This window comes from Ascidiella aspersa, chromosome 9 (genome assembly GCF_963924565.1).
Source record: "Ascidiella aspersa chromosome 9, kaAscAspe10.2, whole genome shotgun sequence".
Taxonomy (NCBI): domain Eukaryota; kingdom Metazoa; phylum Chordata; class Ascidiacea; order Phlebobranchia; family Ascidiidae; genus Ascidiella; species Ascidiella aspersa.
In genome coordinates, this window is record NC_139455.1 from 23,861,888 (window position 1) to 23,878,762 (window position 16,875).

Below are 16,875 nucleotides of genomic sequence, written 5' to 3' on the forward strand. Positions count from 1 at the left end.
AAAACATATACATTATAATGTCCGAATAAAACAAGTATCCATTCAAAACTCAACAATGATGAATAATTTTTGTCAATTGCGTTAGATTTTAATTAAAGTTTTAAATCTTGTTACTGACTTCATTATCACTCTTTAGGATATAAAACAGTTTCGCGTATTCGTTACAGAAAAAGAGACATAAGTAATGACTGAAACTTAACACATCAGGAAACAGCCTTCAAATAAAAAATAAAGAATTCAATATTTGTGCTTCGTTTGTCTATAAAATAATGCATACAAAAATATAAAGTAAAAAAAGAACCAATAATGACGGTAATTTAAATTCGAAGCGCAAAACTACAATTTTCGACTTTAAATTAAAATATATAAATATAAATTAAAATACAAAGGCAAGCTAGGCTTTCGCGCTGACTCGTAAGTCATGGACCACAAGTGGACTCCTGTGTCACAAACTTCGCGTTGACTCGTAAGTCATGGACCATAAGTGGACTCTTGTGTCACAAACTTCGCGTTGACTCGTAAGTCATGGACCACAAGTGGACTGCTATGTCTCAGACTTCACATTGACTCGTGAGTCATGGACCACATGCGGACTCATAGTCCTTGCCGGACATGTCCCCGAAGAATCCGTCCTCTAAAAAGTCCACAAACTTTTCCAACGGACAAAACGCGGAATTGGACTCTTCCGCAAAATCGCTACATTGGCGCCACCTGGCGGACGAATCGTCAGAACAGAACGCCAATCGACTCGTGATGTCATTTCCGTTAAAAATCACCTTAATGACGTAGGTCGCTCGTTGACGCCAGAGCTCGAAGGCCAGTCGAGAAGCGTAGGGCGCTTTGGACGCGATCGGGGCTCCAAGGGCGTTGAACAATGGTCCTATTGTGACGTCATGCGTCGAGTATACTCGCACATCGGGGGATTTCCCACAGGAAGAACCTCGCTTTTCTGTGAAGATCTGTCGCAATGTTTGAAGGAAGGGGAACATGGCCAGGCTGGTGGCCCGAAGGTACCGTGGGTCCCTGACCATGCGCCGGTGGTTCCCTTCCACCACGGCCTGGAGCCGGGAAAGCACCGAAGTGTTGAGGCAGGTTTGGTCAATACAGGGGAGCCTTTCACCGCGGCATAAATACCTGATAAAAGGTTAGTGGTTATAAAAAGATAATAACTTCGCCAGAATAGAATTTTTTGATTCGAAGTCGGCCTTATTTTGCACTGTGCTGAATCAAGGTTTGTCAGTTTTCTCGGGTTTAAAAACACTGTATGTTTCCTAATTATAAGGTATATTTTAAGTTTAAAACAAGACAAATGTAAATTGAATTGGTAGTTTTAAGGCAGAACTATTTCACGTAAAATTTGGTATTTTAAACACATAACTTTTAACATAAAACGAGACAAGTTCCCCTTCAAATTATGCACATTAGGCCAAAATCCAAGTTTTTTAGCAACAAAAGATACATTTTTAATCTATAAAACTATTTTTTCTACCAATTAAGTCAATTAAATCTTCCAATAATTATAAAACTATTATTTCTACCAATTAAGTCAATTAAATCTGAGCGTATATTTGTTATTCTAACTCCTTTTTTTATCTTACCTGGACACAAGCCAGTCCCACGTTCGACTTGGGGTCGCTGTCCGGTAGGTGGCCCCATCCCCGAGGGAAACCCCCTCCCCACCCCCCACATCCAGGAAGTCGTACAAGAAGCGCATGGTCCTGTCCTCCAGGTTCCAGTCGCGGAACGAGGCTCGCAGCTGCCGGATCTTTTTAACCTGAATCGAACAAAATCTTGATCAAGGTCACCGATTAAAAAATTGACGAAAAATTTCAGTTTGTAATCAGATCATGATTAAATAACTTTAGTTTCGATACTATCGGACATCTTTATGGTAAACCATTTCACCCCAATGATAAATATTTTTACACAGCCATTTCCAACCTCGCTGCAACTGCAGGACACAGTTGCTGTCTCGTTGTCGTCACAGATGTACACGTCATCAGTCGATCTCGCTCGTGACGCAATCTCCCTGAAGCGCAGGGGTGCCATCCCGTAGATGAAAGCCAGCATACTTTGAAGAGTCCGACCGTTTCGACTTGACGAGGCAATGATGTCCTGGCAATCTAAAGGTACAATCAGTTTGAAAGAGCTAAATAATCTTTTGTTTTTTGAAACCGCACTGGACACCGCACTTGTCAAAGGCAGATCTATAGATATAACACACCTAGGAGATTTCTTCGAGTGTGTAAAAAAAAAAGGTTTGCAAAGGGGCAGTAATGATTCACCGAAAAAGGCACTGTTTATGCGCTATATATATTAATCTAATATTACCCGACATTTATTCCGATACACCGATACCCAACATTCTTGACAAAAAGTGTGACGTCATTACGATGCTCAAACAAGTGAAACAGATGTTGCGTTGAAAAGTTGAGTTACCTCCAGTAGTTAAACTAATATTTTCGATTTGACTTGACGTCCTATATTTAGTTGAATATCATGGGTTGTCCGTAACGTTTAAGTGAGTTTTATAGTTTACGTAATATATGTTTACAGCCTACAAATTGACTCATGTTCCATGGACCACAAGTGGACTCCCATATGTCTTAGACCTCAGATTTTAAATCAATGTGAGGTCCGGAACATGAGTCAATCTGTTGGCTGCAAACATATATTAGGTAAAATATAAAACTTACTTAAACGTAAGTTTTAATGTCTCAGACCTCAGATTGAATTATGTACAATACATTTTGCTTCACTACATGTTTCATTGCGTGGGAGACATTTAATCAATTCGCCAGCGCGGTGCCGTACACACGTAACGGCTGTTCTATGTCCAAATAGATGCAACAGATCGAAATAAATAATTTATCCTAAAGTATTCCCAGATGTGCCGAGCCACGCTTTTAAGCTTACCAAATGATCGCAGCCGTCGGTAAATCAGTTTTTGTTTTGTAAGGCATATGTGACGCGAATTCGGTTTCACTAACTAACGCTTTTGCTTATTAGAGAGTGGCAAACATTTAATGTTGCTTAACAGATGTAAGCATTTGCTAATATTTGGGTATAAATAGGATCTAATCTATATTCTTAAAAAAGATATTTCTGGCTGTCAAATTTATTAAATCTCATTATATGTATGCAGTGCGAAACCCTGTCTCATAAAAAAGAACTATACCACTATATGTTGCACTGAATATGTGAAAAATAGAAATCACCTTGACCCTTGCAAGATAAATGTCGACCTTAATTCCTGATCAGTAACAGCAAAATAATCTAGCAAAGCTAGCAATTCAGGTCAGACACATTAACCAGATCTTAAAAGATATATATATATTTCGCCAACTAAGGCATCGTCAGTATATCTGAATAAAAACAAACGCAACAGTATAAGAAAGAGTCAGAAACAATAAAGATTAAAAAGACAGAGTAAAATAACTAAAATATAAAAGCTTACAAATAGTAGTGACATCCAATCTTTTAAGATCTGGTTAATGTGTCTGACCTGAATTGCTAGCTTTGCTAGATTATTTTGCTATACCACTATCGTTACAAATTTCTGCCATTATCTCCCAAAACATTTTAGTGGTTTTTACCCGGCTAAAGTTAAGTGTTTTAAACCTATTCATTTGTTTTTCCAGTCGTTGTGGAATGCTTTTATTTGGCCATCTACAGTTTTACAACCTGGTATTATAAAGTGGATTTTAAACATCCGGTTGAGGTTCTATGTCACGTTTCTGTAACAAGGTGTTCAGAACAAAAACGCCAAATAAACGTGGGGATTTATTTAGCAGGCTTGAAATGCCTAAGCATTTTGCAAAGTTTTACGTTAATTTTCATACCTTTGTAAGTTTATGCGACAGCTTCAAAAACAGCCATCTGTTCGCAAAGCTTTTAAAAGGTAAACACGAAAAAAGCGTCAAACACCATAAAGTAGCCACGTGAACTTAACTTCTGTTTTTAATTTGCCAAAAATACTGTAGTTTAGGTTCGGTTGGTCCAACATGACCAGTATTAATTATCCCAGATAATTAGTGAGCATTTTTTGCTGGTCACATGCTGGTCACATGCAATAGGAATTTAAACGCTAAAAAAATGTAAAGGCTTGATACAACGGTTTAAAACAACTACTTCAAAGCATAGCTAATCTTTCACTTGATCACAGTACAAAACTTCGGCTACTGATAATGGCATACCTGGGTTTAAACCACCTTGGTTTGAGTTATAGGATTCCCATAATTAGTGAAAGGCAGCGTTGTAAACAAGTCATTTTGAAGTCCCAGTCAAGTCATTTGCAAAAATAACACCGGTGACAGGGTAAACATTGACACAACTAACAGACTTACGATAACCACCAGTAATTACCCACATAACACACTTTACCCATTCGTCCCAATTTTATCAAAATCAAACAAACCTATTATCATAAACTGATCCCCAGACTTTACCGTGAATCTAATACAACGTACCTCTGCAATCTGACAAGTATCTTTTCCTTAAGTATTGCCCCACTTCGATCGCCTGTACAATACCCACATCGGTGAGGGTGAAGTCCCTACCAGGGGTGGGGTAAACGTCTATACCCCTAAGATCTGGGTGCCACGATCGCTTGTCCTCGTCAGTTAATGTAGCAAGCTGTGAAACGTAAAGCAAAAAATAAAATAAGCCTACATAAGCTTTATAATAAGGTCGCCACGAAAAAAAGTAAAAAAAAACTGCTTTACCCTTTTAAAAGTTTAAAAGCAAAGTCGATATTCTTGGTCCCCTATATTTTCAGCTTTGTTCCGCGATTAAGAAATTGTCCGACTTTAATATTGACTTTGGCCGGATCAGCCGGTTCATCCGCTTTTTTCAGCCAATGGTGATTATAACCAACAAGATATATTTCAAAATTGATCGAAATCGCCTCTGCAAAATTTCTTAAAATCCCGCAAATAGATTCTGGTCATGCGACAATTACGCGATCATTTCTGTACAAACCCTGCTTTACAGGTTGCTATTCTTAACGGTCTTTTCGTGTTTATTACATTTGTTCTTAGTTGTATTGGATGTCCCAGTATGCTTTATATCATCCTGTTTGTAAACTATTAGTTGTAAATTCTGTCGATATATTTATCGTTAAACAGCTATCGGATCTTTGTAAGATCCGTTTAGTTGTAAAATGACTGAATTTTCATAATTGCGAATCAATCAGTAAGTCTTCATTTTCCCATTATTCTACCTTAAAACACCAGCTTACCGCATTCTTGTATTCTGCCAACATCTCCTTGAACTGCGAAGGCGCTGAGTTGTTGTGGAAATCACCACGGTACTTACCCGGCCTTGATACCGCAGTACGATCTCCGTGTCTCACCAAAACCACGACGGAACACAGCTGTTGGTCCGATCCGTCACTTAAGCCTGACAAGAAAAAATTAGTATTTTTTGAAACGAATTAACTTGACAAAACCAAATAACACGCACTGAAAAGTATGCATGTTTGTGATGACTTTAAGCTAAACCCTATAACCCAGGGTTTCTCAACCGTGGCCCTCGCCTTGGATGTCCAACCTGCGGCCCGCCTGATGTTTACGTGCCGCCCACCGCTTATTCTCAATTTCAGTAGCCTTTATTTAAAACAATTGTTTACACTAATATTAAAATGTGCAAAAAGCGCTAGATTTGATGTAGACCTAATTTAAGAATTTCTGAGACTATAATCGAGTCTAATGTCGCATTTCAACATCCATAGAACACTTGAGCACGCATCATTGTTAAGCAACATGTGTGTGTTTTTTTAATGCGTGTTTTTGCGGACCGTTTTAAGGAAATAAATGGTGTCGTACCATGGCATGATACGGCATGTAAACTCAATTTTTCGCGTTTCGCGCGATTAGAACTTCGCTTTCCCGGGGTTAATTCTTGCGTATTTGCGCACGAGTTTTATCTGGAAGAGCGGTAGTTTATAAGTAAAGTTGTTTTATTACGTCACGATATGACGTCACCTCTTTAATTTAATGGGATTTGCGGCCCATCAACATTTTTGAAGTGGCAATGCGGCCCATTCTGCTAAAAGGTTGGACATCCCTGTTTTAGAGGGTTTCGTTTTGACTTTAGGCTACCGCTCTGACCCTTTCTAAGATGCAATTTTACCCAAATTTATCTAGTTGATACATTTTTGCGCGAAACGATAACGTCTTTGTAATTTAGCGATTGCGTAGTATGCAACATCGAAAATTTACCAAGATACATACGGTTTCCGCGAACATTCCTAGCTTATAATAAGCAGTCGTTTAAATTGAAAGTTTTGTTTCCCAGTCTCAATAACACTCCTTTTCATTTGCGAACAAGTTCGACTATAGCAGCAACTTTCTGGAGCTTATAAGTCTTTGACGATGCTTTGTGACGTCATTTTTTAACATTTTATGCCCTGGTTAAACAAAAATCGTCGATCCGCTCCTGTAACCTTATGTTTGTGGCCCGCAAAAATATGCATGAAATATTGTGGCCCGCGATGTTGTCAACCTTGGACCACCCTGGTATACATTAATGTAGTTTTGCTACTTTTAGTCATTTTTTTAATGGCTTTTGAGTATTGCGTTAAAACTCAGTCAGTTGCTGCGCGAAACGGTTTGCTAGCATTTTTGTTTGTGTTCGATACGGCTGTTAATACAATGGCTAAAGCAATCAAGTTATAACGAGCCTCGCTGGCGGGAAGCGACTAATGGACTTTTAATCGTAGTATCATTACTGATTCGTTGTAAATATAGTTATTTGTTTATGTTTTATATAAAGTCGATTTATCGTTGTGAGGTAACAGTTTTAGTGTCAAGTTATTTAAGTTGATAGTTTGCCTACTCAAAAATGTCTATTTTTCTGCTTCAAAGAAGCGGTGTTTCAAATGAAATACTCTTACTAGTTCCAGTTCAAAATTTTCGTCCCTCACATATTTCGGCTGGCTAAGCCACTGACCACGGGCACATCTCTCTAGCTAGGTGTTGCAAAACCAAAATGTCACCACTTGTTTGCCATTTAACCTTATATTGTGATTTTTATTATGACTGTAAAATTTTTTTGTAACACATTTTTCTAAAACGTTCTTTGACGCGTCAGTAGAGTTGTTCTTTACCTTGCACGCCCCTAATTTTCAAAATAAATGAGTAGATTTTCGCTTAAGAAAACTAAAGCTTTCGTCATAAGGCCATTTTCAAGAAAGATTGCACACTTTGCAAAACAGAAGAAAATAGTGTTATCTTACTATGTTCAGTAATGGCCTCTTGACATTTACGTAACGCAGCACAATGGGATGGTTTCCACCACTAGGGGTCGCGCGGACCGACTCAGATGAAGTCGCATTTTTTTACAATGGCGATAGGTCTGAGACTGGCACTATTTGGTCGATAATTCAGTTATTAGGGCCGTTTGCGACATTTTGACCGGTTTAACTGGTAAGTTTATCCCTGTAGTCACTATCAGACCATTTTTTTTCAATTTTTATCGCAAAGAAGTATGTGAACATTGCTTTTTCCAGTCATCAAACTATCCTGGCAATAAATTGTTGTAATTTACGCCTTTCCCACTCCCCGAATCAAAGACTGAATTGTTATTTAAGTTAGTTTACGATTTTAGCTTGTTATCACACTCAGAAAATCTTTCACGAGAAATTTGTTTGGCAAGGTGGCTGTGGTATGTTTTGGGGTAAGCTTCTAGTTATTGGTCCAGAAAGTGCATTAAACTAGCATGCATTTACCAAGTGAAAGGGTTTACCATAATGAAGTTAGATATATTGGTCAATTTTTACTAATAATGTTGTTTATAATTTTCTGAAGTTAGTGAGAATTTTGTGTAAACTTCTAGAAAATACTTGTTTGGTAATATTAAACCTGCTATGCATTCTCTTCCTGGGTTAACAATTTATGGAACTAAAGAAACTGGTACTGGAATACAATTTAAGCAGATGCTGCTTTCCAAGTGATCTAACAGGTAAAAGTTTATTTTCTACCTCTAGTTCTCCCTGATTATATTAGTTTGTTATATGCAGTTTTTTTAAGTTATGGGATTCTTTAACGGTGTTTGATTTAGTTGAAATAAATAATAATCTATAATTCAAAAAATACACTTGTTTAGTTGCTATACTGTTTTATTTGTAGCAAATAATCATTATCTTATAAAAATTATTTATACCGTTTTTATAGGTTTGGAATCAAAACAGACAAATCTGGAAATATAATTTCTACAAGGGAAGATTCAAACAAGCCTGCATTAAAAAACTCTTTTAATCATGTTCTTGATGTCATATACTACAGTTCACACCTAACAAAAAGTCAACAGTTTTGCTTGTTTTATTAAACTTCATAATATGCATTTATTTTTTGTATGATACTAAGTGAAACAAAATTATACAGTTGTTTTAAACGCTGCGAATTAAATTGATGCTTTACAAACCTGAAGTACACAAAAAACCACAAGTAAAAAACATTCTACTAAATTTCATATTAAAATCAGTACAATATTATTCTAGTGATTTGACTACTATTTGAAGAATGATAAGATTCATTGTAGTTGTGACTTGTTTGTAACATTGGAAACTGACAAACTTCTTTCATTGTCCTGGCGTTGTTCGACAAATATACGGTTTCTTTGTCAAGATGTAAGATTTCAGTTCTGTAGCTAAAATATTCTTCGGAATTCAGCAAGTGCCTGATTTTTCAGCCAAATGCACAAGCTTGCTTGATAGTGTCTGCTCTAGGGCTCCAGGCTATATTTATTCAATTTTGGTAAAACCACACGAGGTCACTTGTAAGAAAGGTTATAATAAGATAACATTTACAAAATTACACCCATTTCAAAACAGTACAAATAGTTAGTTGTTTTAAAAGGATGTGGATCACTCGAATATTTTCCTAAGATGTGAGGTATCTTGTATGAAAAGGTGTTAAATTAATGTTGAGTACAAAAGAAATATCTGGGGAAAAATTTAAGTTAATTCACAAGCAATACAATATCCTTTAGAATACTATACAGAAGATATATTTTCGAATTAAAAATGACTGTTAAAAAGTGTGAATGAACTTGCAAAATGCAAAGGTTAAAAAACAGCAGTACCACAAAAAACTACAATATTCCCTCATAAAAATGCTTATTTCAGCTTTGTTCGCAACTAGCTGGCCTTAAATATTCTAATTACATTTTATTTATAATTTAAAGTTGACGCAAATGCTTCCTGGTTTTAACCGAAACCCTATTTTAAGTACAAAATTAAAGTTGTAACAGTACATGTTTAACAACTTCTCGCTACCAGCATTTGACGAAATTGCGAATAAAAACTGATTATAGGTATTAATTAAAGTTAACTTTAAACGAATAATTAGCTTCATAATAGATTCTACAAAAACAAAGCGCGAAAACACGTAATTGAAAACCACGGATTACCATTGTAAAAGATAGGCGCTCGCAACTGTTCATCTGACTCACGCAACGCCTCTAGTGGTGGAAACCATCCCATTAAATACGTCAATATTATATATTTGCTAAAGCCCTGGGTTCAAGGACTGCGAAATCGGCACCACTTTCGTTTTTAGAGGTGTTAACTGAAATTGATTATGTCTGATATGATCTATATCTACACGGCAATGTCAATAGAATAAATATTGACAAGATGTGTTGAAAGCCCTTTTGATTTACGCTTAGCAGACGCCTTATATTTCCTACTGTTGAAGCCCTTAATTGTGCAGTATAACATGAGTAGCTGTTATTTACAATAAGCTAATTCGGCAAAACAGCCAGGCATTTGTCAATCTGAATCTCCCTGTTCAACGGTTCGGTGAGGTTGCGCATATTTTGCAAATTCTTAAAAGTAAATCTAACAGTTAAAGGGTGGTATTTCTCCTAAACAAAATATTTGACGCTATGATTTTCCAAATTACCATTACTCATTATCTTAAAAAGGAACGAAATTGTAAACTTTTTACTTTTTAATTTAATAAAATAAAGATTTGTCCCAACTTATGGCGACATACAAAACAACGACCTAAATTTTGAATAAAACAGCCTTGATGTTGGAAAAACGACCTAAATTAAACCGCCAAACTTGGGCGGTACCGCATAAATTAAAAACCTTGTAGCATCTCATTCCATTATTATTTGAATGAAATTGAAAAGAAAACAAACGCGCAATATTTTAAATAAAGCTTGAAAAAAAGGCTTTTGTGTTGCTTTGATTGTCATATATTACATGCATTTGAACTACGTGTTTGAGCTACATACATATCTGTATTTAATCACAATTTTTAACTTATGGAATCTTGCGATAAGGCGATTGGATTTCACGATGAGAATATACATTTGAGCCATTTAAATCCAGTATTTTACCTTCAGTTCCGTTCATCATTCGTCCAGGTGCGTTGCAATATTGGGAAACCACTTGATCTATTTTTTCCGTTGACGACCAATCACTCTGTGGAGCATCTGCAAAAATAAACCAAAGCCAGTCAGTGTTTAACATTGCTGTCTGTCAATCAACTTTTCCGAGCGCCTTCTGGGAACAAAAAGTATGACATATGTTTGTATCGGTTAAATACAAATATGCACCGGGTTAAAATTCGGACGTAAGTCTTTTCCAAAGCTTTTGCAAATATAAAGCAACGACAATTGAACTTGTTTTGTTATGTATGACAAATCTATGACGACGATAAATCTAAATGTACACTGGGGTCAATGAAAATCCGAACATATCTCTTTCTAACGATTTTGTAAAACAAAGGCATTTAGACTTGTTTTTTAAATATTGCGAATATGTCTCTGCATTAAATCCAATGTTCACTAGGGCCAATTAAAATCCAGAGGCATCTTTTATAAACCTTTAAAAGTCAAGTCCCAGTCCCAGTCTTCGGTTACTCAAGTCATTATGAGAGCAAGTCAATTTTTTGCCCCCCCTCGACAATTGCCGTCTGGAATTTGTCTCGGAGAAAGATAGTACATTCGTGACATTTACAACTGTGTGGGGGTTAAATACCACTTCGGAAAATCTCAAAAACGCTTTTTTGTAATATAGCTTCCCTGGGCTTTGATAGTTCTCCCAATATGGCCCTGAACTGTTCGATATTACAATTAACCACTGTCCGTTTTTCTCCGGGCTGTTTAATCAGTAGAAGTTAAGCAAGTGAACAAGTTTATCGGTAAACATTAGCAACGAACTCACCTACAAAGCACCCCAACATTTTTGCGGCCATCAATGCAAGGAGCAAGGCCACGCCATAATGCAGCTTACCCACATTCATGTCTTGTTGTCTGCTGCTTCTGAAGCCAAGCTACATCCCGTGATATCCTTTACATAACTTTCTATGTACAATTTGATCAAGCTATATGTACAGTTAACCAACCTATGTACAGTTAACCAAGCTATGTACAGTTGACCTATAGACCTGCAGGGCTAAACTGAAGTAGTTTGAAGCTGATGCGTTTTTCTGCTATGATTAAATAGTTCGTTTGTTAAAAAGAGTTTCGTTTGTTAAAAGGTTGATGTCGAAGGTTGCGTGTTCAAACAGTTTAGCCACAGCAAGGTATTAAACGTATCTGTGTTTATTGAATAACATCACAACGGCAATCAAATTACAGGAATAGCTTAATGTCCATGCACAGTACTAACAGTCCAGCATAACAACTTCTGTCCGTTACATTATTTTAGTTGGTTAAGTTGGGATCCAGTTTCGTTATAAGTTTCGTTTGGCTTAATGCAAACGGCTTTTGTACACATCGCCTGGCCATCGTTTAGCAGAGGCGTGTTAACGGAATACAAATAACATCTTCGTGTTGCTTTACGAGCAATGATTAATGGCGACAGGATTGCGTTTGGGTCACGTCATAAAGTTGGTAATAAAACTTAATTTGTGATAACAACAAATAATAAGACGATCCCCTACAGACCAATCTATACAGCTAACCGAGCTATGTACATTTGACCTATCAATTATATGTACAGTTTGAACTAGAAATGTAGTATACGGTTGACCTAGGCCTGTATGGACACTTAGTAAACGAGCAAAAACGCAAAGTTGTTACTTTAGCTTTCAGAAAAATAATTGCACTTTTCAGAGTAACCCGTTGCTTGGGTTTCATCCCTTTTTAAATGCACACAGTTCACTTTTTCCTGTCCATCAAAAAAGTATCACAACGTTTTGCGAAATTTATTCACAACTGGGCCGGTTTACATATTTGCAGCCAGCTCTTTAATTAAAACGCTAGTAGCTTTATTTTTAATCTTAATTGACTTCTATAATTGTGATATTCTTTTCCCATATTTCTTAAGGTCTAATTATATGCTTGCTCACTCATTCTGTAATCATTACTGTTTGATTTAAAAACAGTCAGTCAAAAAACGCATAACGATTAGCGCACACAGCCTTCACACAATTAAGTAAGGCTGCGATGGTACTGAATAGACTTCTCTTCAGCAAAATGCCCAAATGACTTGTTATTTGGATCAAGTTACATCGACACTTGAGTTTCTAAAGCTTTTCTGACACCTTTTTATGAGCAAATAGTTTTTGTAGCGTAAGTGCACTACTGTATAGGCACATAATTCGTAGCAAGTAAGTTTACCCAAGGAAATGCCATAACGAACCATTCTTTAGCTGTTTTGACCATTTCCGCCTTACATACAGGTTTATTGAACAAATTCCATTAATGATTAACTCATATTTAATCATGTTGACTAGGTTAAATCAAAATTAATCATTCATTATTATGCTCTAAACAGTTTGACAAATACTTTTAACCAAGTAAAAAATGATTTATTTCAATACTTATAACGGTGCTATAGTATGTTAAGCTGTATCTATAAAAATGTTTTAAAACAACACCATACCTAATTTTAATAAACTATGATCGTAGGATCAGCATAAAAGTGTATTATGCAAAAAAACAAGGTCTAACTAAGATAAACGAGCTGTTATATCTTATTCAAGCAGGGTTTCTCAGTGCACGTGGCTTACTTTCACGCTATAGGCACACAATTCGTAGCAAATAAGTTTACCCAAGGAAATGCCATAAAGAACCATTCTTTAGCTGTTTTTACCATTTCCGTCTTACATACAGGTTTATTGAACAGCTGACAACAGGCTATAGCCCACATTGCATGGTATACTGCCCGAAGATGATTTTCCTTAAGCCTGACTATGCTGCTTCAAAACGGCTTCCAAAGATGGCTAACGGACATGAAAAGGCTGAACATGGCAACCATTGCATGTCTAACAAATAGGTGCCCTTCAACTATCTTTTGGGAAATTGTCTAACCACCTTGCCACAGTTGGAATTATTTATTTATAGCACTGTCAGTCTTAGAATAGCGAGACCAAATGGAGTGTAACGCTGCTTCTTTTGTTGTCGCGTCTCCACCGACCAGACTTGACGCAAATCATACGCACGCAGTCAGTCACGACTGCTTGCACTACTTTTTACCGTGACTAAAGATGTTTTTGATAAAAAACACGTGTTTTTTTACGGGTTTTCGAAGGTTTTATGTTTGAAAAGTTGATGTGGAAAGTTCAGCCGCTATTTTTTTTTTTAATTATTATGGAGATTTAATCCTGGAACGTCTGAAAAGCCTTTTCCAGTTTGTTCCAATTAAAAAAGTAGGTCTTTAAAACCCAGCTGTTAGTAAACGACATTTGTTGATAGCATAAGGATTAAGGGTGTTAACAGTTGTGATGTGTTCTAAGCCTACACTATTATTTGGATTGCAAATCAAATATATTTTAAACAATTGTATTGACTTTTATTTAGTCGAAGTATCGTTATATGCCCTAAAATGTTAAGCTGTCTTTTGGCACGTTGAAATTACTATTTAGGGCGATTTAAAATTATGTGATTTTCTTAACTCCGCATCCTACAAAGGCCGTGTCAATTTGTTTACAAATAGAAGTTCCAGTCGAGTAATCTTATAACAATTCGCAGGTTATTTATTGGAACAGCAAGACACGCGCTGTAAATAATAAGTCAACTTTTTCAATTGTTAAACTTAAATTCTGAACAAAACTTCGCTAAAAAAAAAAACGAAAATTGATGCTTGAAGCAAAAAAGCCAGCTGTACTATACATGTGCAAAAGTCAGATAAAAAAGCCAATTTAAAAATTGTGTTCACCAAAACACTTTCCAAGTCAATTAACTTGTCCAAATGACTTTAGTTAAGTCGACTTAATTTGCCCAAATCACTAAAATCAGATAAAAATGTCAAAACACTGATTCATGGGCACCTACTTCATGTAACATTACTTTCAGTCATAACAGTAGGCCTACTGCTCTAAATTCTCTCAATAACCCAATACGCTGTTTTAAAGCGAAGTGTTGAAGAAGTCGTAACAATACCCTTATTGACAGTAGCTTAATTATAAAACAGTTTTGCTCAGGTCAACCTAAAGATAGTCAGTTTACTGGGACAAAAGGTTTTAAAAGCAGTCGATTCTCTTTTGTTTTGGCAAGATATTGGACAATAATGGTATATCGTGGACTACCGGATATTTGGACGCCTCGTGGCTGAAATAACTGAATAAAATAACTTCGGTTGATTAAAGGATAAAGTAACCCTTTGCCATTTGCATTTCATTCTTAATAGGAATAACAGAACTATAGCATTTTTTCGGCGTATACATTCTATGCGGTTTTGAAATGCTTATCTTAACTGCTCTATAATATAATCTATGAAATATTTACGATCTATTGGTCTGGCATTCTTGTTTGGTTTAGCACCATCTACACTACAGTGTGGGTTTTAAATATACTTTTATTTTTGTTAAGAAAGGCTTTGCCGCCATAAACCCGTGTTGGGTGATAGTTTTAAACTAAGCAAAGAAATGAGTAAAACCCTATATATATTCGTTGTAATCGGTTGGAGTCGTGACGATTTTTGTTGTGCCCGCGCAAAGCATTACCATTATCAAGACAGCAAGATTTTTATTTTATTGGATTTGATTTGTGCAAGAGGTGAACACGAAATAAATAAATTATCTCATCGCGGTCCTCCATATTATACAAGTGTTTTACCAAGCTACACACAGGAGACTATATGAGTGCTAAAAAAAGTAAAGATTTGATTTGGTATGTTAATCAAGTTCAAGTTCTTGGGAGTGTTGAACATACTAAGGCTTAACCCTGTGGTTCCCAACTGGAACAACACAATCGACTCTATACAAGTTTAAAATATTCGATGTATTGTTCCCTAATCATGCACAAAGAGTTGTTACAAATTCAGAAGGCTTACCATAACTGCAAAAATCAAATTCCTCAAGATTCCTAAATATTTCGTGGCACGCTTGAGTATTATAAATGACACCCCATACATTTTTTTGGTATCATTGGAATTACTCATTAGGGCAATTTAAAAATTATGTGATTTTACTCAACTCCGCACTATACAAAGGCCTAGTCAATTTTTTTTTATAAAGTTCCAGCCAAGTGTTCTTCAACAAATAACAATTCGTAGTTTAATTCATTGCAACAGCAAGGCACGTTTTGTAAATAATAAGTCAACTTTTTCAATTCTTAAACTTAAGTTCTGAACAAAACTTTGCTAATAATCACCGAAATTGAAGCTTGAAGTACAAACAAAGCCAGCCGTATTGCATGTTGCCAAACAATGTATTCATCCAGAACCATTATTAAGTCAAATAAGTTGTCCAAATGACTTGAATCAATTCGAATTACTTTACCCAAATTACTAAAATTAGGTAAATAATTTCAAAACACGGATTCAAGGGCACCTAATTAAATTCACATTACTTTTAGTCATAACGCTACTGCTTTAATTTCTCTAAATATACCAATGTGCTGTTTAAAAGCGAAGGGTTGAATAGGTCGTCACAACCCCCCCATTGACAGTAGCTTAATCACGAAACAGTTGTGCTCGGCTTAACTTAAATATCCAGTTTACTTGGTCCAAGGCTTTCAGAAACAGCCGGTTATCTTTTGTTTTGGAAAGATGTTGGACACTGATGATATATCGTGGACCACCGGATATTTGGACGCCTCGTGGATAAAACAACTTATTGAAATAACTTCGGTTGTTCGGTATAAAAATATTTATTCATTATGATGTTCCGTTAGTAAAAGGACAGAGTAAACTCTTGAAATTTGCATTGCATTCTTAATAGGAATAACAGAACTATAGCTTTTTCTTGGCGTAAACAACCTAGGCCAGTGGTATGCAAAGTTTTTTCCTATTCCTCCCTTACAAACTCTAACACAGCGGTCGGCAAACTTTTTTTGTCGCGGCCCAAAGTAGCCTTTTCAGAGCTATTGAAGGCCCACGTAAAACCACTACGAAAAAGTGGCGGATTCGGGATATTTGACTTTAAGGTGAAATATAATACGGCGCCTTGGTGCCCAAAACACTGCCATATCATAATGTAAAACATCTATAAAACGAAGAATATACGCACTAAGCGCAAAAATATTTTCAATTACAGGTACTTTCAGTTAAAGTTGGCAAAAAGTATAGTTGGACAGGCTCCCACATTTGGCACGCGAGTCTTTCTAAGCTGAGTCAATTTAAAAATTATATGCCACACCAACTTTTAAAAGAAGTGCAATGAATGCACGACTATCACGCGACCAACAAATACATTATAAAACTAAGCAATACAAAAGTGATACAGGGCCACTAAAATTGGCTCTACGACCCACAGTTTGCCGACCCATTCGAATTAAACCATTTACTTACTTAAAAAAGAAATTTTGCCTGTTTAAAATTAATAAAAAAAAATAAATAAATAAAAATAAAGTGCTGGACTTTAGTCGAAAAAAAAAAAAATTTATAAACCAATAAAAATGAAATCTTATTTACAAACCCATAAGAAAACCATAACCAAGGCAAGAACACTGATTTATTGTAGAATTATAGCT

General features: G+C 36.1%; 1 protein-coding gene across 1 annotated transcript; it reads right to left on the reverse strand.

Moving 5' to 3' along the window:
* Positions 1–225: 225 nt before the first annotated feature.
* On the reverse strand, positions 226–12,349 carry LOC146133729 (2-phosphoxylose phosphatase 1-like). Its single transcript, XM_083397834.1, has 7 exons — positions 11,180–12,349; positions 10,351–10,446; positions 5,240–5,400; positions 4,470–4,635; positions 1,942–2,123; positions 1,599–1,774; positions 226–1,134 (listed from the first exon to the last, which is right to left on the reverse strand). The coding sequence occupies exons 1-7, from the start codon at positions 11,256–11,258 to the stop codon at positions 576–578; spliced, it is 1,419 nt and encodes a 472-aa protein (XP_083253960.1). The 5' UTR covers positions 11,259–12,349; the 3' UTR covers positions 226–575.
* Positions 12,350–16,875: the final 4,526 nt, after the last annotated feature.